We start from the raw sequence: 25,330 nt of genomic DNA on the forward strand, positions 1-25,330 counted from the left end.
GGGATTAAATGTTCGTGCTATGCTGGGTTTAGTCTTTGTTTAGTTTTGTTTTGTATGTGCATGTAGATGTGGTCTGCATATCTGAATTCATACATGCATGTCTGTATATGGATGCATGTGTGTGTATGGGTGTATGTGCGTGTGTGTGTGTGTGTGTGTGTGTGTGTGTGTGTGCATACATGCATATGGAGGCCAGAGATCAAGGTCAAATGTTTTCTCTGTCACTTTTCACCTGTTTTTTTTTTTCAAATACACTTTTAAAAATTTTATTTTTACTTATTTATTTGAGAAAGAGATAGAAAGAGGAAGTGAGAGAGAGAAAATGGATGTGCCATGGCCTCCAAGCACTGCAAATGAACTCCAGGTGCATGTGCCACCTTGTGCATCTGGCTTACATGGGTCCTGAGGAATTGAACCTGGGTTTTTTGATTTTGCAAGCACTTAACCACTAAAGCCATCTCTCCAGCCCTCCACCTTGTTTTTTGATTAAGGGTCTCAAAGTGAACCTGGAGCTAGCCAATTAAGCTAGATTAGCTAAGCAGCAAACCCTAGAGACGCCTCTGGGAATACAGGCACGTATCTCCATGATGAACTTTGATGCGGGTTCTGGGAATGTAAAACAGGTCCTCATACTTGCATAGCAAGCACTTTACCCACTGAGCCATCTTTCCTGCCCTAGTTCTGTTTGGTTTATTGTTATTGTTGATTGTTTGTTTTTGAGGTAGGGTCTCACTCTAGCCCAGGCTGACCTGGAACTCTCTTTGTAGTAATAAACTGGCCTCAAACTCACATTGATCCTCCTATCTCTGTCTCCAGAGCTGACATTAAAGTAGATGCCACCACTCCTGGCACTGCTGGTTATTTTTCATAGACCAATACAAGCGCTATTTTATTTGCTTTCCCCAATTATTTACACAAGGTTTAAGAAACACAAGTGTAATACAACTCTTATCTGTATAAAATAAACTAGAGAAGGATTTGACACTCAGGAATATGTTAGACATAAATCTAGAAGTAGTTCTCACAGCTTAAGGAGAAAGTGTTCTTATGTTAATATTCTACTATTCAACTGTATGCTTATTTACAATCCAGTTGTAGGAAGCCAGAGCAATAGACTAAATGACTTAAATACAGTATTCCAGTGTTCACTAGAACTACAAGAATAGTGGAAATTCATCATCTTCCATGGAGGCAAATAAAAGGAGTAATGTCAATATTGGCTGTAGATGCAGTACCACAGTGAAGGTACCAGCTTTTCCAGTTACTCTTCCATATGCCTGACATTGTTATTAAAATGAGCTAAATTTTAATTAAGCATAAGTACCTCAGTATTATTAGCAGGTGAAAGTGGGGTACTTTAAAGAATGAGAGTAAATTGGTATTTAGCAAACTCAGTGTCTTCACTCATCTATCATTTTTTTTTTCAATGGCTGGTTAATATTTCACACAATTTGGAACTATTTTCTGTAATATAAAATGACCCCTCCGTTTGACCTTTTTTCTATACTTAACTGGAGATTTTAAACTCCCCGGTTCCTTCCAGGAACACAGGAAAGCAATTCATGCAATTAAACTCTATTTTCTACATCTAAGTAACCTTCTACCCTAACAGGCAGAAAATCACCTAGAGCCACTTTGAAAAATAAAAGATATGAGAGATTGGCCTCCAGGTAAATTTATCTTTCTCTCTCTCCATCTCCACCCGCTGTTGCCCCATTAAAGCTAGATGTTTCTTAAAGGCAGTTTGACTTTTCCAATTAGGCCATTGACTTAAATTACTTCCTACTGAGTAATGAGGATATTCTAGTTTCTCTTGTAGTGCTTCTGATTATGAGAACATATTTCCTGATCAGAGTTTATAAAGGAATGTCAAACATTATAAATTAATATCAGAGGGCTGGATAAATGCCTTAGTGGGTAAGACGTTTACCTGCAAAGCCTAAAGACACAGGTTCAATTCCCCAGGCCATACATAAACCAGATGCACAAGGGGCACATGTGTCTGGAGTTCATTTGCAGTGGCTAGAGGCCCTGGCATGCCCATCCTCTCTCTCTCAAATAAAAAAAATAAATATTTTTATAAATAAATTAATATCATAACTAGTGGTCAAAATAGAAGGAAATAGTTAGTTTCATCCAGGACTCACTAAGGCATAACCACACTCAACTACAAATGCTTTGTAAGCCTTGACATACTTAGTTATCTTTTCTCATGATGGCTTTAGAGTTTTCATTTGAAAAAAGTTAATCACCTTATATAAAACAGTTCCTGCTAAAAAGCTCCATGGAATTAGAATAATTAAAAACAGAGCCATCTATTATTATAAAAAATAAATACAGAAATATGTTCACATTCTTCATCTAATTTAAAATTCAAAGCAGGCAAGAATTGGGTATCTGTAGATACCAACACACAATATCTATTGAAAATTTCTGGTCATTCCTGTTAAATAGTAACTTCTATTGTTAGTCTACAGAATCCTTAAAAATAGTACCCATTCTTCAGTTGAATATGACATCTCTCACATCATTCTGTCTCATTCAAGAGAAAAGATATGGTGGAAATACAAATGGCTCTTAGTTAAATCCTTTAGGGGAATGCCAAATTAATCAAGAATTTTGTATTGGCAAAACACTCTGTTCCGTCTTATTAAATTTAAATTTTATGATTCTATATTTCCTCAAAATAAGTGATCTTTTCATAGGCATTTCACCAATCAGTAAAACTGAAATACAAAAAGTTTATAATCTAATGCACTCTTAATAAATTATAAGTATTTTCCTAAACACTTTTCATATCATTTTATCTTCACTGTCCCCAAGTCTCTTATCTGTGGTGTGTATAAAGGGCAAGATGGTTGAAGGATAAACATCATTCCTTCCCCCAAAATTCAAAATGTCTTCTTGAGTCATTTCCTTTGTTCTCCAGAGATTGCACAAGTAATTGCATGTGCATGTTTGGTGGATGAAGCAGGAAATTTAGGATGGACCTATTTAATTTCGGAAATAAAGCTGTGTGATATTGGGAATGCTTTTATATATTAGTCCTACCACTTTAAGGCAAGCTAGCCACTCACTGTTCCACTGACACAACTTCCTTGCTCTTCGCATTGTCTGTTCAAACACCTAAAGATTCTTCCCTGAGCCCTCAGCTGAGGCACCACTGTAGCTGTCTGTATCTCTGAGTGGTTAAACTTGATCAAATATGATCACATTGATTCTGAAAACATTAATTCAATTAGCATCTAGATTAATTTATCCTTTTCCATGACATTCTAGAATTTTGCAGGAACTTGCAGTTAGATTTAGCTTCATATCACTTATGTAATTTTGTACAGGTTCCTCTTTTCCTTTAATTTCTAAAATCTGTGCCATAGAAGAAAAAAAACTTAACAACTTCCACATCTATAGCCTATAAACAAATCTCCTGGTTGAGAAAATCACTTGTTTTTAAATCTTGAAGGAAATTCTTATCATGATAAACATTAGGAATGAAAATAATAACTAAAGTAAAAGCCACTACCATTATAAATTTTGTGAGCACAATAACACAGATATCCAACATATAACCCCAGGGCCAGAGATCAGTTATCATTCAGCCAATCACTGAGGTACAGTAATTTCCAGTACCAAACCAATTCTACAGGTTGGTTTGCATTCTGAAGTGTGTCATTTTATGTATAATCTATTTAACATTTATTAATGAAGGAGTTTGTTTGTTTTACAGAATCACACTTTATATCTATTGATACATGTAGCAAGTAATACAAAAGCACAGGCCACTTCAAATCTTGGCTCTTTTCTATCTTTTCCAATAAAAATTTAGAACTTTAAGTAAAAAGAACATAATTTTGGGGTACCATGCAAAAAATCTACAGTGAATTTGCCTGCAATTGCCTTTGGTTGTTGTTTTTCATTTACAGCTGTAATACTTACTGATGCCCACAGCTGTTATGAGCTTGATTGCAAGTTCAGGAATTTCACACTGAATAAAAAATGGTTCCAGAATGTAGCGTCCAAATGCCAAGGATATCACAGCAGTTGCTGCAGGGCTAAAAGGCCAATATATTTGGATTAATTACGGAAAAAATGAATAACATTTTCATTGAAATTTTTCTCTATTCAGGTAGTACTACTAGAATATAGAACATATTTTACATAAATGTGTAAAATTTTAAGAACTTCCACAGGAAATATTACTTATAGTATCAGTGGCTAAGTTTTGAGTACTAGTGTTAAAATTAACATTAATGAGTGTTTGTTGCCAAGGAATAACTTTATAACATGTACTTAGAAATCTGACCTTGTTGAATTTTTCTTCTTTAATATAAAAGTCCAAGTCATGTTATTATTCTTACCTCTATAAAAATGTTTAGATGTAATACATACATTAAAAAATATTTTAATTTTAAATAATGAAGAAATAACAGGAGATAAGAAAAATCAAATAATTTCAGCTACATAGCAATCCAGGAAAAATGTGTCCTACTATAAATTCCACAAACATTTCTATGAGAAATTTGCATATAGTATTTCATTTTAAAGACCATATTCTTTCCATATACAAGGAAATCCATGGAATTACCTAACTTCTCAAGCTAGAAGTCCCCTTTAGTTTCTCTTCCTTCTTGTGGTTACCTAACATCTGGGCCTGATCTCTAGATTATCAGAAAACCAACCACTATTATCTATTTCCATTCTTAGTCTGCTAATACCAGTCAGTGCTACAAACTTCTTAACTTTTCTTCTTTTCCTAGAGATGCCCTCTTTTGCTTTTCCTCCAAATGAGACAGTTTTGGCTTCTCTGCATCATTTATAAATTTTTTTCATTTGTAAACTAAAATATAAGCTTATTGTTTTAGTTCATTCAGGACATGTGCTGGATATGAGAAAACTCTTTCACACTGCACTCAGCCCTCGGCAACGCTTTCTTCACTTGCTTTCCTTCCACCCTAAGGGTCTGAATTACTTCTGCCTGAAGCCTTTTCAACTCACTGTTTACTTTTAAATTATTATTATTATTAGTAGTAGTAGTAGTATTGAATCTGGGTTCACTCTTCCATTCTTCTCCAACTCTCCATGGATCAGACGTGGACAAGTCTTTCTTACTCTAACTCTTTTTTTTTAACCCAGCAGAGTGTTACGGTCCCCTCCATGGTGCTTACCACAGTAGTCATTTTATATTTACACATCTGATTCTGAGACTCATAATTCTTTCCCTGCACTTGCCTATGAATTCTATGAGAACCAGACTGTCCACCTGAATCATGATTTTATTCCTAGGAGAGTGCTCACTATGCATCTGACAAACAATAACACTCAATACACATTGAATCTATTGTAAATGAGTGAATTTCATTTCATAGTCTTTCCTTGATTTTGCTTTACAGATGATTTCTGACAATAGTGACTTAATATGAAGGTATAGTTGTAATGGGAACTATGTAGATATCATGGTATTTATAATAGAAGGAAAACTTTTTCATGTATATTTATATGTGGTATGAATACATGTATATATGTTTGTATTTATATGTATGCAGGTGTACCTGTGCATGTGTGTGGATGCATGTAGAGGCCAGAGGTCAACACTGGGTCTGCCTCAATCACTCTTCACCTTATTTATTGACACAGACTTTCACTGGACCCAGCTTGGTGATATGCCCATCTCTATCTCCTGAGTACTAGGGTTACAAGTGCCTGTCACTGTGCCTGGAAGTTATGTATGTGCTGGGACTATGAACATTTGCCATCGTGCTTTTGTGGTGAGGGCTCTTCCACTGAGTCACAGCCCCAGCTCCAGGAGAAACATTTAAATACTTGGGAATCTTACTTCTTCTCAAGTCACCTACTATTTTGCATACTTGATAAGCCAACCCAGCAATGAGAGTCCAGTAAAACAGAGGGACATAAGGACCCATTAATAGTGCTAAAATATATCCAAGTCATTTCATTGTCAATACACACACCATATAGCAGTTCTTTCAAAACGAACACAACATCTGATTATCTGATATTTAGAGCAAGATTAGTGACTCATTCCAATTTAGATATTTTATCTTGCCATTCACCATGCAGTAGCAATTTGTGGAAAGAATAAATTAATGAATGAATACCATATGTATCTGTAATGCCGTATATGGGATGAGCATGTTCATAATGACACAAAGTAATTATCCTAAGTTATACAACAAATACATGGATGAAGATTCCTTGAAGCCCAACTATGTCACTCCACAGCCAGACAGGCTGGCATGTGACATAAGTGTTCACTCATTTGAACACTGAGTTTGTGGCATCCAAAAATGACATAATCTTAACTGGGCCTGGTGGCACACACCTTGAATCCCAGCACTCAAGAGGCTGAGGCAGTTAGATTGCTGAGAGTGCAAGGCTACCCTGAGACTACACACTGAATTGCATATCAACCAGGGCTAGAGTGAGACCCTACCTTAAGCAACAAAAAACAAAAACAAATATATATAAATATATAATGACTCTTATTTTAAAAGGACTTATAACCAGTATACACAACGGACTAATGTTAGTAGTACAACAATTACAAAAAATGTTAGGACTGGCCCTATGCACTTGGAATGCTTGCAGTTTCAATAGTGAAACATAATAGATATTTAAAATATCAGCAAGAATGTGAGATATCCGGTTCAATGCCAAGTGAGAAGACAAGACTGCATTTTTTCAGAATTAAGAAATTAAATAAGTACTATAAACTAGAATAAACGGAAAATTAACTGTTGAAGAATACTATTTGTTAAACTTTGAAGAGTAGATATAATTGAGTTGGTCAAATAGAAACAGAAGGGACCTCCCTTCTTAGAAAAGTAATAGGACTATTTTTAGCATCATTTAATCATAGCAATTTTTGACTATTTTTATTCACTAATTAATTAATTTTGAGAGAGAGAGAGGATGGGCATGCCAGGGTCTCTAGCCACTGCAAGCAAACTCCAGACACGTGCATCACCTTGTGCATCTGGCTTACATGTGTCTTGGGCAATAGAAACTGGGTCCTTTGGCTTTGCAGGCAGGCACCTTAACTGCTAAGCCATCTCTCCAATCCAACAATAGAAAATTCTAAGTAACTGTTTAAACTTAGGAATATATTTAACAATGAATTATTAGCTACTCCAAAGCCCTTTGTTAAAAAGAAACTCCTAACACCATAGAAAAATAATAAGTGTTAATAGGCCCCTTCTGTAAATGTTAGAACCAAGCTTCACCTGAGCTTTCAGCTCTGTGTGTCTGATGTTTACAGTGAAAGCAAGGTTCCCTGCCAAGTTCTGCTATCAGAAATTGCAAGTCACTTCCTATGGAAGCAGCATTAAGTGCCGTGACACTCCTCAACTGCCTGTGTGACATCAGAGCTCCCCACAACACTGAAGAAAATTTGTTATTCAGAGTGACTTAGCATTATTCCATGCCAAGAGAATCAGGAAGAGGGTACACATTCTTACAACAATAAAATCAAAAGATTTTTGCAACCTCAGTTCACAGATTTATTTCATGTGAGGAAATGATTCATTTATGGTATGCAAATGATATTTTGATAAAGTGTAAAGTTTGAGGATACACTAAGTTGTTTGGCACAGACATTTCTTAGTCACAAAAGTGGAGAAAAGTTAAATAACCTAATGACATTATGTACAATAACAAAAGCCCCAATTCCTAGCACATTAAATTGTGTATGGTTTATCAAAAGTACAGTTTATCAAGGTGAAGTTTGAGGTTTCATCTCCCATCAGGTAAATATCTTCCCTGGAAATATCAAGAAAATAACTGATGCTTAAGCACAAGCTGTACTGTAAAAGGGTGGCATTGTTACTGAGCCACCTCAAGCTTCACTACAAATGTTAACCCAGAGAAATATTCTATCCCAGATTTTACTCTCTGAAGTCTACACATTTCCAACATAGTCAGATGCTATGAATTTTTCTTTTCTTTCTTTTTTGTATATATGTGTGTAGTATGTGTCACATGGTGTGTGTGTGTATGTGTGTGTGTGTGTATAGTGTATGCATATTTGTGCAGATGCACGCAACCTGTGTGCATGTCTAATGAGGCTAGAAGAGAACATTGGGTGTCCTTCTCCATCACTTATCCGCATGTTTTCTTGTGACAAAATCTCTCACTGAACCTGGAGCCGCCATTTTAAGTCAGACTGGCTGACCAGTGAGTGAGTCACAGTGATTTTCAGGTCAATGACTCCCACAAGACTAGGGATATAAGCATGCATGACCACATCTGTCTGTTTACATGGGTGCTGGGGATCAAATTTAGGCCATCTATGCTAATTGAACTATCTCTTTAGCCTGACATGCACAATTCATTAAAAAGTCAAGATAAAAAAAATGATGAAATCACTCTATTTTTCATGTTCTTACCGTATTATGAGCAGTTCTACCCAGACTCGTACAAAAGCTAGTAATGGGCCAAAGACCTCTAGAATGTATGTATAATGACCACCAGATTTCTTTATGCTTGTTCCCAATTCAGCATAGGACAAAGCACCTGTAAAAAGGTTTTAGGAAAAAGGGAAACAGTTAGTACTTGATCAAAGCCATTTTGTGCTGGAATCAACACTACAAAATTCATGTTGCATGCTGGATGGTTGGATGGCATCCTCATTTCAAAATAATCATCATCTAATTACTGAGACCCATCAAGGTCCTCTTCTAAGTCCCTCACATTTCAGAACTAATTCATTCTAATTGAAAAAAATGTAATTTTCCTTAAAAATACTAATACAAATTTATTGCACATCCCCTGACTCAGATTTTGGATTCACAAACCTGAGAGCATGTGGGGAAAAACAAGATAGACACCCTTAATCCTGACTAACTCTTGGTAGAATACAATGTTTCACCAAGATGAGTAATTATCTCCAACCATTCTCTTTCATGTTATGTCCTATTATAACAAATGCTGTTTCTGTGACAAATCAAAATAAATAAGAGCTATAGGTTCTTCACAAAACGATAAACTGTGTTCCTTGCAAGACTTCGTTAAATTGGTAGGATATATTTGGTCAGCAAAATGAATTTTGACCCAGTTATTCTGTTTCTAAAAACAGGTTATTTTGTGTGTTTTTGCAGTGCATACCAAGGTGGTTAAAAGAGGAAACTTTTTACAAAGAGATGCTGTAATGTACATTAATGTAAAGTTAATTAGGAGCTCAAATGTCAATGCTTAGCAATAAAATTTACACAAAGCTAGGCAAGTAATATAAACTCCAAAACCATAATCTTCAACCCTTTTAAAAATGAAAATGTTAATGCCAGGTCTGGTGGTGCACATTTTAATCCCAGTACTCAGGAGGCAGAGGTAGGAGGATCATAGTGAGTTCGAGGCTACCCTGAGACTACAGAGTGAACTCCAGGTCAGCCTGAGCTAAAGTGAAAGCCTACCTCTAAACATCAAAAAAAAAAAAAATGTCCATTTTCATTTCATAAAGGATTTGTGGATAGTAATGTGTTAACGGGTATCAAAGACAGGACTGGCCTGACACATGACAAGCACCACATAAAATATGGTTCCACTCATTAACATAATCTGATAAATTATTTATGAATAAAATTTAAAAAGCTGGGGTGGAGAGATGTTTTAGCAGTTAAAGTGCTTATCTAAGGACCCAGGTTCCATTCCCCAGTGTGTGCCAGGGTATGCCAGAGCCCTCAGTTGCTGCGAACAAACTCCAGAGGCATGCACCACTTTTGTGCATGTAGCATTACATGTGTACTGGGGAATTGCAACCTGGTCATTAGGCCTTGCAGGCAAGCATGATAACTGTTGAGCCATCCCGGCAGCCCCCTGAGAAATCTTTTAAAATTAAAATGCAATCAAATGATCGACTCTCAGACCATACCCTGGACCCAGTCTTCAAGCAAGCATCCCAACTGGATCAAAAACCTCAATTCAAAAGAATCTTTTGTTTGTTTGTTTGTTTGTTTTTTAAATTTTTTGTTTATTTTTATTTATTTGAGAGCGACAGAGAGAGAGAGAGAGAATGGGCGTGCCAGGGCTTCCAGCCACTGCAAACGAACTCCAGATGTGTGCGCCCCCTTGTGCATCTGGCTAACATGGGTCCTGGGGAATTGAGCCTCGAACCGGGGTCCTTAGGCTTCACAGGCACTTAACTGCTAAGCCATCTCTCCAGCCCTGTTTTGTTTTGTTTTTTGAAGTAAGGTCTCACTCTAGCCCAGTCTGACCTGGAATTCACTATGTAGTCTCAGGGTGGCCTCGAACTCACGGCGATCCTCCTACCTCTGCCTCCCAAGTGCTGGGATTAAAGGCATGTGCCACCATGCCAGCTCATCAATCCAAAAGAATCTTTATTGCTTTCTAACTCTCAAAGATGCTACTAAAGTCACTAGTTTGTAGATGGATATTTAGGGACTTCTGACATAGTTATTGTGAACTAGCTGTAATTAGCTGAAGTTCGTTATCTTTTAGGAAACAGTTGCCGTGTTGATAGGTTGTCCAAAAAAGCATCCAGTATAACTTGTAATTGGAAAGACTCTTAAGTACCTTGGAATTTAGTACTGCAAAATCAATACCTAGTCCTGTGTGTGCTTTGTTGAAACGCATGTATGGTTGCCGTAGTTGAAACTGAGCTCTGGTGGAACAAGATTTTCATTTAAAGATCTCAAGCTCCATAACCATTTTGCCCAGATTGAAAAAAAAAAAAAAGTTCAAAGCAGTATATAAAAATCCATTTATTGATCCTGTCTTAAAGAAGAACAAACCAAATACAGATGCTCTTCCACATGTAGAGAGGTAGGAACGACCTCCTCTCCCCAAAAAAGCACCCAAAGTTAACTAAGTTACAAACATTATTTGGTGGAAAATGCATTTAACACACCTAGCCCACCAAACAATCTTAGCCTTTAAGTTAGGGGCTATCTCTATACAGATATTTGACTCTTGGTCTCGGAGTTTCAGATATTTATCATCCTTAAATTTTGTTTTACTAGTAAGAAATTTATGTCAAAAAACTATTGGCGAGATGGAGAGATTGTTCAGTGGTTAAAGTGCTGGCCTGCAAACCCTCAAATCCCAAATTCAATCCCCCAGTGCCCAGGTAAAGCCAATGCACGAAGTGGCACATGCATCTAGAACCTGTTTGCAGCAGCTGGGGACCCTGGCATGCCCATTCTCTCTATCTGTCTTCTATCCCTATCTGTTTGCAAGTGAATAAATAAGACTACTCAAAAGGAAAAAGCTATTAGTAATTTAACTGTCACCTGCAAGGCGCATAACACTAACTTGACTAATACAACAGCACATTCCCTGCAGTACTGAGAAGTATCACCTCCTTCAACCTCCCACTTCCCTTTGCTGTTCTCCAGCTTTTCTTGAGCTTCTGCATAAAATTATATACTGATAAATAAGTTTATTTTCATTATGCAAGTTAACATCACTTTACCTAGTTCAACACTCAAAGGAATTTATTTTATTATATCAGAATAGACATTTATTGTATGTGTGTGAATTTAATCACATGAGCATAAGTGTGTAAAGTTCAGGAAATTACTAGTTGCCATTTTTTGATTAGATATTGATTTATTCTAAATATTCCAAATACTGTGTCATGACACAGAGTCACTTAAGGTCAACAATGATGTTCTCTTTGTTTATCTGTGCCTACATATGCCACAACCACTTTGATATTGAGCTTGACCCAGGGTTTTCTCAGAGTTTTTCATAACTTTTTACTTCAAAAGGATCTGGTAAAAAAAAAAAATGAAAGGAACTGAAAAAGGAATGGCACACAACTGCTTCTAACTACTTTACAAAGCACAGTCTGTGGACATAAGTAATGAACACAGTTTTCTAAACTCTAAAAGCAACCATAGACCTTCCTAGTAAGACTTTGATTTAACAATTAAAACAAAACACCTTCTTTCTAAAAATGGGAATTTATAAAACTAGGAGTTCTTTAGGTAACTCTCCCAAATAATGGATTAAGGCATCACAAGACCTGAGCAGAAACAGTGAATGAATTTGTACATGTGAGAGTCAGGATTAGCACTTGGTTCTAGATTTGGACACAGAATTAGTTAAGTTTAACGTGTTGGATCTTTTTGGAATGAAGGCATATTAGGTTCAACAAGTGAGCAGACATTTATCCCATTGCATAAATTAAAATTAAATTAAGAATTTTTTGTTTGGATTATTCACCACTTTCTCTCACCTCTACAGTGAACTCAGGCAGCTCTGTGGCCCTCTTTTTTTTTTTTTTTTTGGTCCAGGCTGACCTGGAATTCACTCTGCATTCTCAGGGTACCCTCGAATTCACGGCGATTCTCCTACCTCTGACTCCCGAGTGCTGGGATTAAAGGCGTGCGCCACCACGCCCGCCCAGCTGGCATTTGTCCTCTTGCTGCAGGACAAATGCCTCTTGATGCTTTTCCCTACTCTCATGTCAATGGGAGAAATATAAATCTTCAAGAAAAAAAATAACTGAACTTCCACCAGTTCTCTCCATATGACCTCAGTGAACAGGTGGATAAATTATCTGTTTCCCAGGAGACCTGGGAGAATACAGATGAAGAAAGCAGGTCTCATCACTGACATCCAACTGACAGTTGAAAATGTATATTGTGAAAGTTTATATGCATCAATAAAACATCTCAAGAGTGAAATTAGCTAAAGCCACCGCAGTGGTCTTATGTATGATGGGGATTGAGTTGTTTAAGTGCACATACTTCCAAGCAAAGTACTTTTGAAAGATTAAGAACTGTTATTATTACTGTTATTATGTGAAATTAAAGTATTAAAAAGGAAAAGAGAGCCACCCATCCTTGGTGCTAACCAAATGTCTGTGAGACGTGTGCTGCACATTTTGTTCTGGGTGTAAATAGGCCACGCAGGGCTTCAGGTCACAGGTGTGTCACGGGCTGCCAGCTGCCAGGATGTCTTGAAATATGCCTAGCCCAAGCCCAAACCATAGGCGCAGAAAGTTTGTGGGTAGTCCCTGGGTCACCAGAGTTTAGTCTGCTCTCATCTCCATAGTGAAAAGTCAGGAAAAAAAAACTACATCTTAGGCAGTAAAAGAAAGTCTTAATAGCCTTCAGGAAGGAATTAGAAAGAAGTCAGGGTTATGCCAACAGTGAACGCTGTTTGTTTAGTCCACATACCTGAACCCAAATCAAAACATTTCGTGCAGTCTTTTGCCATGCATTTCTGCCTCAAACATAACCCTTTGCTTTCCCAGTGAGCAAACTTCCTAACTGCGCAGCCACACCCCCCAAAGAAGGGCACTCACCAAAGAGTGACAGGACCCCGCAGACAGACCAGACGGTCAGCGACATCCCCACGCTGCCAGTGTTCTGGAGCACGCCCTTGGGGGAGATGAAGATGCCCGCGCCGATGATAGTGCCGATGATGATGGAGACCCCCCGCAGCAAGGTGATCTTCTTCTTCAGTACCACTTTCTCCTGCCCAGGAGCCTCCTGGGCACCCATGGAAGACAGCCTGCCGCTCACATTTCCCTGCAGGTAGCCTCCTTTGGAGATGGTGCCCACGACAGGCTTTCTGACCATAGTAGTGCGCACACAGGGGGAAGAAGGAAAAACAAAAAAAGAAACAGGAAGAAACACACACACACACACACACACACACACACACACACACACAAACAAAACTTTGAACTGTGCTGTCCGTAGGTGTGACGGACCGATCCCTTTCTTTGCTTTCAGAGTGTCTCCCTCAGCGCTACCTTGTTCACAGGTGGACTGGGGTGTCTCTTAGCCTTCGCGGCTGTCTAATTACCCCTCAAAGCACCTGGGTGCTCGGTCCCACCTCCCGGCTCCCCAGAGCGGCTGCTGCTGCGGCGCGCGGCGGCCCTATCATTACCAGGAGCTCAGCTTCCTCATGGGCTTGTATTTAAGCTCCTGCCTGTCACACCAACTTACTACAGCAACATGATGATGCAAATTCCCCAGGTTTGCATCAGCCACAGGAGAAGGCTCCAGCATTACTCAGCCTTTTTTTTTTTTTTTTTTTTTTTTTTTTAACAGTAGAGGCGTGTTGCTCAACGAACCTGAGCTTTTTTTTTTTTTTTTTTTTTTTTTTCCTGAGAACAAAGCACACACTTAAAAGGGAACTGAACCAATCCAGAAGCAAATTCGGAACAGACTTTCACAGAGACTTAAAGCAACTCCGAAAGAGGGACAGAGGGATGAAAGCTCTCCAAGAGATCAGAAAATGAAACAGGAAATAGTTACCTCATTTTCAGGAGTTTCTTTTCACTGGAACTTACTATAAAAAACGCTTTGCAGAAAACTACTTTGCCCATTCTAAGGATGTTCAGGCTGCATGGTTAATAAGAAGAAAATTAATTTAATTTAATTATTTTAGAGCACAGTTAGTTTTGTGCTCCTAGCAACATACTCAAATCCCATATTTTCAAAGCCAGAGTTTACATACTAAACTGCTGCTAATCACAACTGTCTCACTCAGCATTAAAGAAACTATTCCTCAAGATGCATAATAATTAAGGCCATGTTTAAAATCATCAGCTGAGCATGGCAAATTTAAAGATCACAGTGGCTCCAGTAAATAGTCATTTTCTGATTCTCATCAGCACCATGCAATTTCTTGATGTAGAAGACGCATGTTCTCCAGTCGCTCCATCAAATTTCCAAAATAATTCTGTCTTGAAGCGTATGAAATAATTACAATTGTACAAAGCATGCACATAGCAAAAGGTTGAGAAGAAATTAACAAAACTATAGTTTTAGAAAAATTATGATGTGCCATAAGATCTTTTTCTTTATGATTATAACATTTAAATGTATTACAATCCATAGGTAGGAAGTTATAGTAAGATGAGACTGAGAAGTTCTGGTGTGTGATGATAGTAGTGGACTTACTGCACATTGCAAAAAGCAAGAAGAAAGTTTCCTCCATAAACAAATAATGAAAGTTTGAGGAGATGGATGAGCTTAACCTGAACTAACCATCTTAAAATGTATACATATATTGACATGTGAATGTAAAGCTGTAAGTACCAGTTAAGTTTTAAAATATCATAAACTTGGGCTGGAGAAATGGCTTAGCGGTTAAGCACTTGCCTGTGAAGCCTAAGGACCCTGGTTCGAGGCTGAATTCCCCAGGACCCACGTTAGCCAGTTGCACAAGGGGGCGCACGCTTCTGGAGTTCGTTTGCAGTGGCTGGAAGCCCTGATGCACCCATACTCTCTCTCTCTCTCTCTCTCTCTCTCTCTCTCTGCCTCTTTCTCTCTCTCTCTGTCTGTTGCTCTCAAATAAATAAATAAAATAAACAAAAAAATTAAAAAAATCATAAACTGCAAACAAAATGTATTAAAGTTGCAAACTAGAATTAAATTATTTACATTGAAATAGTCAATCAGGCAAGTATTTTTAAACTTCTAACATTCCTCATCTAACCAAATATCTATAAAAAAATCAAATACCAGAAGGAAAGGAATCCAAAGGATTAGTCTTGGCTATGGTTCTGTGTGGTATTGAATTTAATGAGAAGAATTGAATGTTATCATCATCCTGAAGCTATGTGTACACCTACTATTAAATATAGTTTTGAACCTCTGAACAAAATCAACAAGCAAAGAGTTGTGTGGAAGTAAGGTCAGGGCCCAAGTGGGAGTGGGGGGAGGGGTGTTAGTGAGAGACAGGAAGAAAATCTCATCCATAGGAAAGGGATCATCATAAATGAAAATATCAGAACTCCTTTCTGTTGAATTATCTTCAAAGAAAATTTATATCACACCAGGCATGGTGGTGCATGTGTTTAATCCCAGCACTTGGGAGACAGAGGTAGGAGGACTGATGAATTCAAGACCACCCTGGGACTATATAGAGAGTTAATAAATTTCAGGTTAGCCTGGGCTAGAGTGAGACTCTACCTCAAGAAAGAAAGAAAGAAAGAGAGAGAGAGAGAGAGAGAGAGAGAGAGAGAGAGAGAGAGAGAGAGAGAAAGAAAGAAAGAAAGAAAGAAAGAAAGAAAGAAAGAAAGAGAGAGAGAGAAGAAAGAAAGAAAGAGAGGGAGAAAGGAAGGAAGGAAGAAATGAAAGAATAAAAATTGCAAGAAAGGAAGACAAAATGCATCAATGCCTTACCATGCAAATAACTGAAGCTACTTAAGTTCTTTTAAAATTATCTACCTAAGGGGCTGAAAAGATGGCATTTGCTTCCAAAGCCTGGGTTCAGTTCCCAAGATACACAAAGTGGCATGTGTGTACCTATACTTTCTCTCTCTAATTCTCTCTTCTTGCTCTCTATTTCTCTCTCTAGCTTTCTTTTTCAAATAATAAATAGAAACATTAAAAATAATCTACCTAACTTCTGCAGCCTTCTTAAAGCTAAATGTAATTCTTTTCTCAGCTATTATATGTACCAAAAAAATTAGCAAGTTTCCCTCATTTAATCTTGTTGAAACTCCAAGAAAAGAAAACTATAGGAGAGTTTTCATCCTTGCACCTTTCTTCCTGCTCCTTCCATGAGAGTCTACTATGCACATAGTTCCCCTTATGAATGATTCTAAGGGGGAAATAAGAGTGTAGATGGAGCACTAAATATCCCAGACAAGCCTGGAGAGATGTCTCAGCAGTTAAGGAACTTGCCTGCAAACCTAAGGACCCAGATTCAATTCCCCAGTGGCCATGTAAAGCCAGATACACAAGATGATGTATGCATCTGTAGTTTATTTTGATGTGGCTAAAGGCCCTGTCATGCCCACTGTTCCTCCATCCCTCCTTTCCTCCCCCTCTCTCTTTCCCTCCTTCTCTCTCTTCTCCTCTTTCTGTCTCATAAATGAATAAATGAACAAATAAATAAATGAATAGATAAATAAGGACCACAAAGCAGCATTGTTCCATCTCAACCACATGCCACACTTCAATGTCAAATGTCATTATAAATGACTACATGAACAAGACTAGAGCCCCACTCAGAGATTGTTTTGTAAAGTCTAAGAGAGAAGCAAATGTTCTTACACTATTAAATAATCTCCTCTATGAAGTATTGAAAACATATTTGTGTAGAAATATAGTTCAAGTTAGATTAATGGCTGAGAAGATTGTACAAGGTTGCACAAAAGACACACAAACTCAAATTTTCTTCAAAATTGCACATCGCTACCACCAAACACCATATATCTCTTTGACTCACCAAAAGTTACCAAAAAATAAATAAATGACCCATATACCTAGCAAAGAAAATGTTGAATTATTTTTTTTTAATTTTTTTTATTTATTTATGAGCAACAGACACAGAGAGAAAGACAGAAAGAGGGAGAGAGAGAGAATGGGCGCGCCAGGGCTTCCAGCCTCTGCAAACGAACTCCAGACGCGTGCGCCCCCTTGTGCATCTGGCTAACGTGGGACCTGGGGAACCGAGCCTTGAACCGGGGTCCTTAGGTTTCACAGGCAAGCGCTTAACCGCTAAGCCATCTCTCCTCTCCAGCCCATTGAATTATTTTTAAGTCTTTGCAAACACAAGTAAATTACTAAGAATTTGAACGGCCTTCCAATATATGTTTCATAAGCATGAATTCAAAGCAAATAAAATACAACCTTCCTCCCTCTTTTGGTCTTATTCTGGTCATTCCTTTCAAATACATAGACTATTTCCTAATATTTATTCAATAACTACTGTGAGAAAGGAATGGTCACAGTTCCCGACAACATCACATGGATGTTATATGCTCTGGCTACTATTGCTGTATGCTAAACATTTCTATCCCAGTAGCAATATGGACATATGATCTAGACACTGCCATGAAACTATCACTTTTCTGACTATAGAGCATTGGAATGTGACCTGAGATATTTCTAAATAGATATCGAACTATCCTTTCTTATCTATTGGAAGATGTGACCACCAAATAAGGAGCAGATATGTCTGTGGCTATGTTGAAAATGCCCTCATGGCAGCAAGGGACTATGCAAAGATGGGTGCTACTGCCGGTACCATCAAGCTTCCTCGTAGCTCTTAACATTCTCAGATTGTCTCTGGGTCCAGCAGGTCATCCTGTGATTCCATGAGCTGTTTAGTTTCCTTGTGAGGAATGCCGACTCATTCTATACATACAAAAATCAATTGCACATGGATAGGGGAGTGAATGTGAAGACACCACATTAAAGCTTCTAGAACCAGACTGGGCCACATGATAGCCATTAGCACCATGTGGATATCGGCACTTGAAATGGGGTTGGAATGTGAAGTTCAGTGAAATGACTTCCCTAAGAAAGGCATCGTTTATTTGATGGAAATTTGGAGAGTCTTACCTGTAGAACAGATGGGAGCTAGTTTTGATTTGTTTGATTTGTTTTGTGTGCATTAAGGGTATCCTAGCTATCCCTTTCATAGAAAAGTTATTGTTTTTTTTTTTAATGGAAAAAGGAGGGGGGATAACTGAAAAACTAATTTCTATGAGTCTCTAAAGCAGAAGTTAACAAACTTTTCATATAAATAGCTATGTAATAAATATTTTAAGTTTTATGGACATGCTATGTCTCTGTCCAATATTCCTCATGTATGTGTGTGTACACATGTATTACAACCTTTTCTGTTATGACTGTTCTTATTGTTGCGCCAACTCTTTGTGTTATGGGTGAGACAGGGTTTTTTGAGGTAAGGTCTCACTCTAGTCCAAGCTGACCTGGAACTCACTATGTATTCTCAGGGTGGCCTTGAACTCACAAGGATCTTTCTACCTCTGCATCCCAAGTGCTGAGATTAATGGCATGCGCCACCACACCTGGGTCAAGACAGGGGTTTTTATCAATAAAGTTTTATGAGCATAGACATACATACCCACTTAAACTGTTGCCCATAGCTACTTTCTCTTTACATCTGCAGAGCCATTGCAAAAGAGACTAGTGATCCACAAAGTAGAGAATAACTAATGCTTCTTTGCATTAAAACTTGCTGACCCTAGCTTAAAAGAACCTATAGGAACTGAAAACCCACTTCCAGAATGATTTTCTCTCTTTCTCATAACTGTCTATGGTTGTTTCTTGCTTACTATTTCTGGAAGCTAAGCATTCCTCAGTCTTTGTGAGTTTGAAATCATTATGTCCTTTTCTAGAAATTCTAATTCCTCAATATCTAAATGCTTTATTCTCTTACCTCTTTTACTAACCTAGGTCACAATAATTATAACAAAGTTAATCATTATTAATTACTCTATTGCTTATTAGTGAGCTCTGTGACATGGAATTGAATTTATATTCCTGCATCCTGAAATGTCTCTCCCATTGCTTGCTACAGAGTAATAAGTACTGTGTATATTTTTATTTTTTAAAATTTTATTTACATAGTTGCAAGTAGAGATGGCAGGGAGAGAGAAGGAGAGAGAGAAAGAGAGAATGAGAATGGGATTACCAGGGCCTTCAGCCACTACAAACAAACTTCAGGTGCATATATATGACTTTTGTGCATTTGATTTTATGTGGGTACTGAGGGATCTAACCCAGATTGTTAGGCTTTGTAGGCAAGCAACTTAACTTCTGAGCCATCTTTCCAGCCACAGAATATATTTTAAAATCAATAATATCAAGGAATATAAACAAAACTACTATATGGCTGCAATGACAAAAGAGATTTAAATGGCAGACAGAAGTAAAAGAGCTAAGTCATGATCTGTCATTGGAAAGGTGTTGATAGATAATATAGAAGACTGAAACCCTTGTCAACAATAGCAGCATAGTATCTAGACATTTGAAGTTAATAACAGGAGAAAAATAATGCTAGGAAGGAAAACTAACCTCTGGGAAATGAGAATAAAGCTCTCCGGGAGGAATAGAGAAGGATACTTTAAGACAAGGACAAACAGGGCGTGGCAGCTCACTCCCATAAACCCAGCATTCAGGAGTCTGGGGTAGGATATTTACTCTGGGTTCCAAGGTCAGCCTAGGCTAGGTGAGAGCTTGTTAAAAAGTAAATAAACAATGCCAGGTGTGGTGGTGCATGCCTTTAATCCCAGCACTTGGGAGAAAGGTTGGAGAATCACCAGGAGTTCAAGGCCACCCTGAGACATCGTGAATTCCAGGTCAGCCTGAGCTATAGAGTGAGACCCTACCTCAAAAAACCCAATAAATAGATAACTAAATAAATAAATAATGACATCATTCAAGACCTGTAGGATCTATTTTCCTATTCATTCATGAGAATAAAACTAATTAAGAATTCAATTGACATTAAAATGAAATAACATAAAGATAAAAATAATCAAGCAAGACATGGAGGCACATGCCTTTAATCCCAACACTTGGGAGGCAGAGGTAGGAGGATCACTGTGAGTTCAAGGCCACTCTGAGTCTACATCATGAATTCCAGGTCAGTCTGGGCTAGAAGTGAGAGACCCTATCTTGAAAACACAAAAATAAAAGTAATTTCTAAGATGTTTTTATTTGGAGATAAGTGAGTAGAAACATTATTCATTAGATTAATCATTTCATTATCTATTAATCAGTTCTGTTAATCACAAAAAGAAAAGAATGAAGAAACTGAGTGATGAAAGAAAGATGGCAGGAATAAGGGAATGGGAAGGAAGAAAGGATGGATAAAAGAAAGGATGAAAACAGAGAGGGAAGAAAAGAATGAAAAGAATAGAGTTAAAAGGAGTATGCATTTCTAAATAGATAAAGAAAAAAATTAAACTTTCATCATGCCAAATTGTAACTAAGAAAAAAATAAGATTTGAACCGGGTGTGGTGGCTCATGCCTTTAATCCCAGCACTCAGGAGGCGGAGGTAGGAGGATCGCCGTGAGTTCGAGGCCACCCTGAGAATACAGAGTGAATTCCAGGTCAGTCTGGGCTGGAGTGAGACCCTACCTCAAAAAGAAAAAAAAAAAAAGATTGGGAAGACAAACCAAGGGAAAGTTAATAAAAATGCTGAAAATAAATATCTCAAAATAAATAATATCAATATATTCAAACGGTTCAAAGTTAAAGTTAACTGTTATAAGATATGAATTAGATTGGTTTTAACAACTCAACATCCATTTGGGTTCTATTTACAAAAAAAAGTATACATGAATTTAAACAAAATCATTTCAGTCAAAAAATTATCATGATGAGCGTGAGGGAGATGGCTCAGAGGCTAAGAGCAGTTCTTGTGTAAGCATGGGGTCCTGATGAGGCCTGAGCAACCACTGGAGCTGATCCTTGGGAGCCACACACATCTAGAACTCTAGTCTCAAGGGGAACATAGATTGAGGCTCATGGGGGAAAAAAAAAGAAGATAAGCTCTGTGATCAGTAAGAGATACCTGCTCATGTATGAAGGGGTAGAAGAATAATAACAGTGCATGACCCAACTCTGGCACCAGCCATACATATGCATATACCGTAACACACACACACATAAAATTATCAGGATAGGGCTGGAGAGATGACTTAGTGGTTAAGGCGCTTGCTGTGAAACCTAAGGACCCAATTTGTTTCCCCAATACACAAATAAGCCAGATGCACAAGGTGGTTCATGCCTGTGGAGTCCATTTGCAGTGGCTAGAGGCCCTGGAAAACCTATGTTCCTATTTTATTTATGTATTTATTATTTTTCTATATTCTGTGTTTCTCTCTCTCTCTCTCTCTGCTATAAATAAATAAAATATTTATTTTATTTTATTTTTATTTATTTATTTGAGAGTGACAGACAGAGAAAGAGAGAGAATGGGTGCGCCAGGGCTTCTAGCCACTGCAAACAAATTCCAGATGCGTGGGCCCTCTTGTGCATCTGGCTAATGTGGGTCCTGGGAATTTACCCTTTAACTGGGGTCCTTAAGCTTCACAGGCAAGCGATTAACCACTAAGCCATCTCTCCAGCCTAATAAAATATTTTTAATTATCAGGATAAAAAGCCATTGTTCAGATAAATGATTTTTTTATGTATCAAAAGAGCACACTTCCAAAGGATGTGGAGCAAGTGTAATAGAACTGCAAATAAAGATGGATTTATAATTACTGCACAATCCAATGTACTTCTTCCACATTCTTTATATCAAGAAGAAAATCTTAACAATTGTGGCCAAGATTTCATGTTCTATATACTTCTTTTTTTCTTTCTTACTTTTTTTTTTTTTTTTTTTTTTTTTTTTTGACGTAGGGTCTCACTCTAGCCTAGGTTGTCCTAGGATTCACTACGTAATCTCACGTTGGCCTCAAACTCACAATGATCCTCCTACTTCTGCCTCTGGAGTGTTGGGATTAAAAGTATGCACAAGCACACCCAGCAGGCATATAACTCCCACTTATGGCTCTGACAACTTATTTTTGACCTCCTTCATTGTTGCACTGGGACTAATGCCATCACTTTTCGCTTGGGGGAGATGCTTGGAAGTAACCATCCCTTGGGAAATACTAACCAATTGTTTCCTGATCTGAGATTTTGGAAATCCAACATTCCTGTCTTGTGTTCAGAGAAATTCTAAGGCATTATTTATGCCCCCAATACACACTGATCGGGGTCCTTATTGCAAGATCTACTTAAAAGTATTCCTTATATTGCTCCCTACCCCCCCACATCTGCTCCTGTACTCCTGGCAGGAATTCAAGTATTTGCAGAAGCACTTCCTTAGCAAATCATTTTCATCTGATTTCTCATCTCATGGTTTCTTCCTAGAGAACATAAGTTATCTAAAGATAAGTACAGCTGAGTATTGCCTTGGATGCAGATTCTAAGGAAAGGGTTCATAGTTTACACATACACCATCCCCCAGTCAAGTGGCAGGAAGGTCTCTATCACTTGTGGAAGTAGACCACTGCAAGTTTCTGTCAGGTTGTGGTATTGCAATTATCACAGCCTTCATCTAGATTGAACTGGGACAGGAGGAGACAGTTAGGAAGGGATGTACTGCCCTGTATACACTCTGTAATTGGAAGACACTGAAGTATTTACCTCAAATGTCAGGAATAAGATGAATACACGCATGACAAATACGGTTCTCTTCCATCAAATATGTAATTAGCTATTGTAATTAGACATGAAAACATAATTTAAACCTGAAATATGTTAAAGAGGATACAAAAAAAAAAAGCAGAATGTGATGGTTTGTACCTATAATCTCAGTACTTCTGAATCAGAGAGAAGATCTCTATTTCATGGTAAACTTTATAGAAGGAGACCCTGTCAGAAAAGTAGAATGAGTAGGGAAGAAGAAAAAGAAGGAAGACAAAGAGAAGAAGAGACAAAGAGAAGGAAAAGGAATGGTGGAATAGGAGGACAGAAGGAGAAAGAAGAAAAGAGGATAAGGCAAAAGAAGTCATTATTACCTTGAAGAAAAACAAGACATTTAGCTGCAGCTTCAAAAAAACAAAAATTCCACTCTATATTGATCTGTATGTAATAGTTTTAAAAATGTATAAATCAGCTGGTGTGGTGGCACATGCCTTTAATCCCAGTGCTCAGGAGGCAGAGGTAGGAGGATCGCCATGCGTTCGAGGCCACCCTGAGACTCCATAGTGAAACCTGGGTTAGAGTGAAACCCTAGCTCAAAAAACCAAAAAAATAAAAAATAAAAAATAAATAAATCAGTAAATTTACATATACAAATAATAAACTAAATGAAATAAATGAAAAAATAAAACATAAAAAAGAAAGGACCAAAGGCCTCTTGCAAGTAATTTAAAAACTAAAAACAAAATAACAAGAAATTTGTGACATATTTATGGCCAAAAAAGAAGAATATCATGTTCTCCATTAGCAATGTTAATATTACAAAGCTATCCATTTCCTATTTACTTATTGATTTATTTCCTTAATTATACATAGGCTATGAGACCAATAGTAATGTATTTTTGACTAGAATAGGTAATTCTGCAACGAAAAACAAATTAAATCCCCAATCAAAGCCTGACAGGAATATTAGATTGTCAAAGGATAATATGCTTTTTTGAAATTAAAATTTTGACATGTAGATAAATTTATAAAGAGTAATCAAGCAGAATACAAAGCCTAGAAATTAATTCAAAGAAATTCTGATTTTATCAAATTACAAACCTCATCTCAGAATGAACTACTCAATTATGTGAAGAAACACACATAAATGTTTAAGAAAACATAAAGTTTAACCCGTGCACATGTTGTGCAACAGAAATAAAATCACAATATATCAAACACAAAATATAAACAGACAAAAATAAAAAACAAGTTATATTATGAAATGTAAAAAAAGTTATCTGAGAACCTAGAGTGCAGAACATTTACCTAGCTAACAAATTTCAGATGCCTCCCTCTGAAAAGAAGTTAATATCATAAAAATATTTTAAACTCATGGAGCAAAAACCCCCAAAATTTAAATAAATAAATAAAATAGTAATAGTGCTAAAGTTCTAATCTCTTAAATTTAGCAAATCTATGCAGATCAATAGAAAACAACAAAGCAACATAAAATTATCAAAGAATATTAATAAATCCATCACAGTAAAGGAAATGTGAGTGGCTTTCATACTTATGAAAACATACTCAACCCTGATCACAGGTGATAAACACAATAACATACATCAGATGTGTCCTCAGTTGTAAGTGGAGCTGATCATAAAGATGAGCCTCCTGAAGCTGCACCACGTGGCCAGACAGCGAACTCTGAGCACCAGAACAGAAAACAAGTGACGTGGATTGCCACATGTTTGAAAATGGTGAATAGTTTACCTAAAGGGAAACAGATAGGGGAGAGGTAAAAAAGGAGAGTTCTTTAAAAGTTCACACCTACTAGGTTTGAAAGGAATGACTGAAACTAGGCATGATAGCTCACACCTGTCTTGCTAGTGCTTCAGATGATGTGGCAAGAGGATTACAGTGAATCCAAGGCTAGCCTGGGCCACATAGTGACCTCCTAATCAGTTTGTGTTGCAGAGTAAAAAACCTTACAGAAAACGGAGTAAAATGAACTGGAAAATGTGTGATTTTTAAAAAAATACAATCAATGATTCAAGCAAAAAATCAATCACAGTGAGAATGAAATCCACTGCATGAAACCTTCTTGGTTAAGAAATTATTCACATACCCAGACAATTCAAATGTGTGTTATGAGATTATTTATAAATCTCAAAAGGCAAAAAGTAACTTTTCAACAGACAGATTTAGTTGTCCTATGTTAAGTAATCAAAGTATATATCAAGATTGTCTGTTAGCATAATAAATATTGATAACCTAATACCACCTGTGTAGAGTTCTTGACACAAATGTTGAGCCTGTATCAAGCAGAGGAAACAATGAAAAATATCCTTGCGAGTGAACGTTTTTTGATGACTGGACTAATATGTCCAAAATAATTAGGGAAGATGGGGGAACAGAGAATATTGTATATTAAAAGAAATAAAG

General features: G+C 37.3%; 1 protein-coding gene across 1 annotated transcript in view; it reads right to left on the reverse strand.

Annotated features, from left to right (window-relative positions):
- Positions 1–13,832, reverse strand: part of Slc7a11 (solute carrier family 7 member 11) — a 79,047-nt gene extending 65,215 nt beyond the window's left edge. Inside the window, exons 1-3 of the mRNA XM_004655930.3 lie at positions 13,286–13,832; positions 8,403–8,529; positions 3,937–4,052 (exon numbers count right to left, since the gene is read on the reverse strand). Coding sequence (XP_004655987.1) covers positions 3,937–4,052; positions 8,403–8,529; positions 13,286–13,562 — 520 coding nt within the window. The 5' untranslated portion in view covers positions 13,563–13,832. The remainder of the gene's footprint in view (positions 1–3,936; positions 4,053–8,402; positions 8,530–13,285) is intronic.
- Between the last annotated feature and the right edge of the window lie 11,498 nt (positions 13,833–25,330).

Source organism: Jaculus jaculus, chromosome 12, assembly GCF_020740685.1.
Source record: "Jaculus jaculus isolate mJacJac1 chromosome 12, mJacJac1.mat.Y.cur, whole genome shotgun sequence".
In the NCBI taxonomy this organism is placed as follows: Eukaryota; Metazoa; Chordata; class Mammalia; order Rodentia; family Dipodidae; genus Jaculus; species Jaculus jaculus.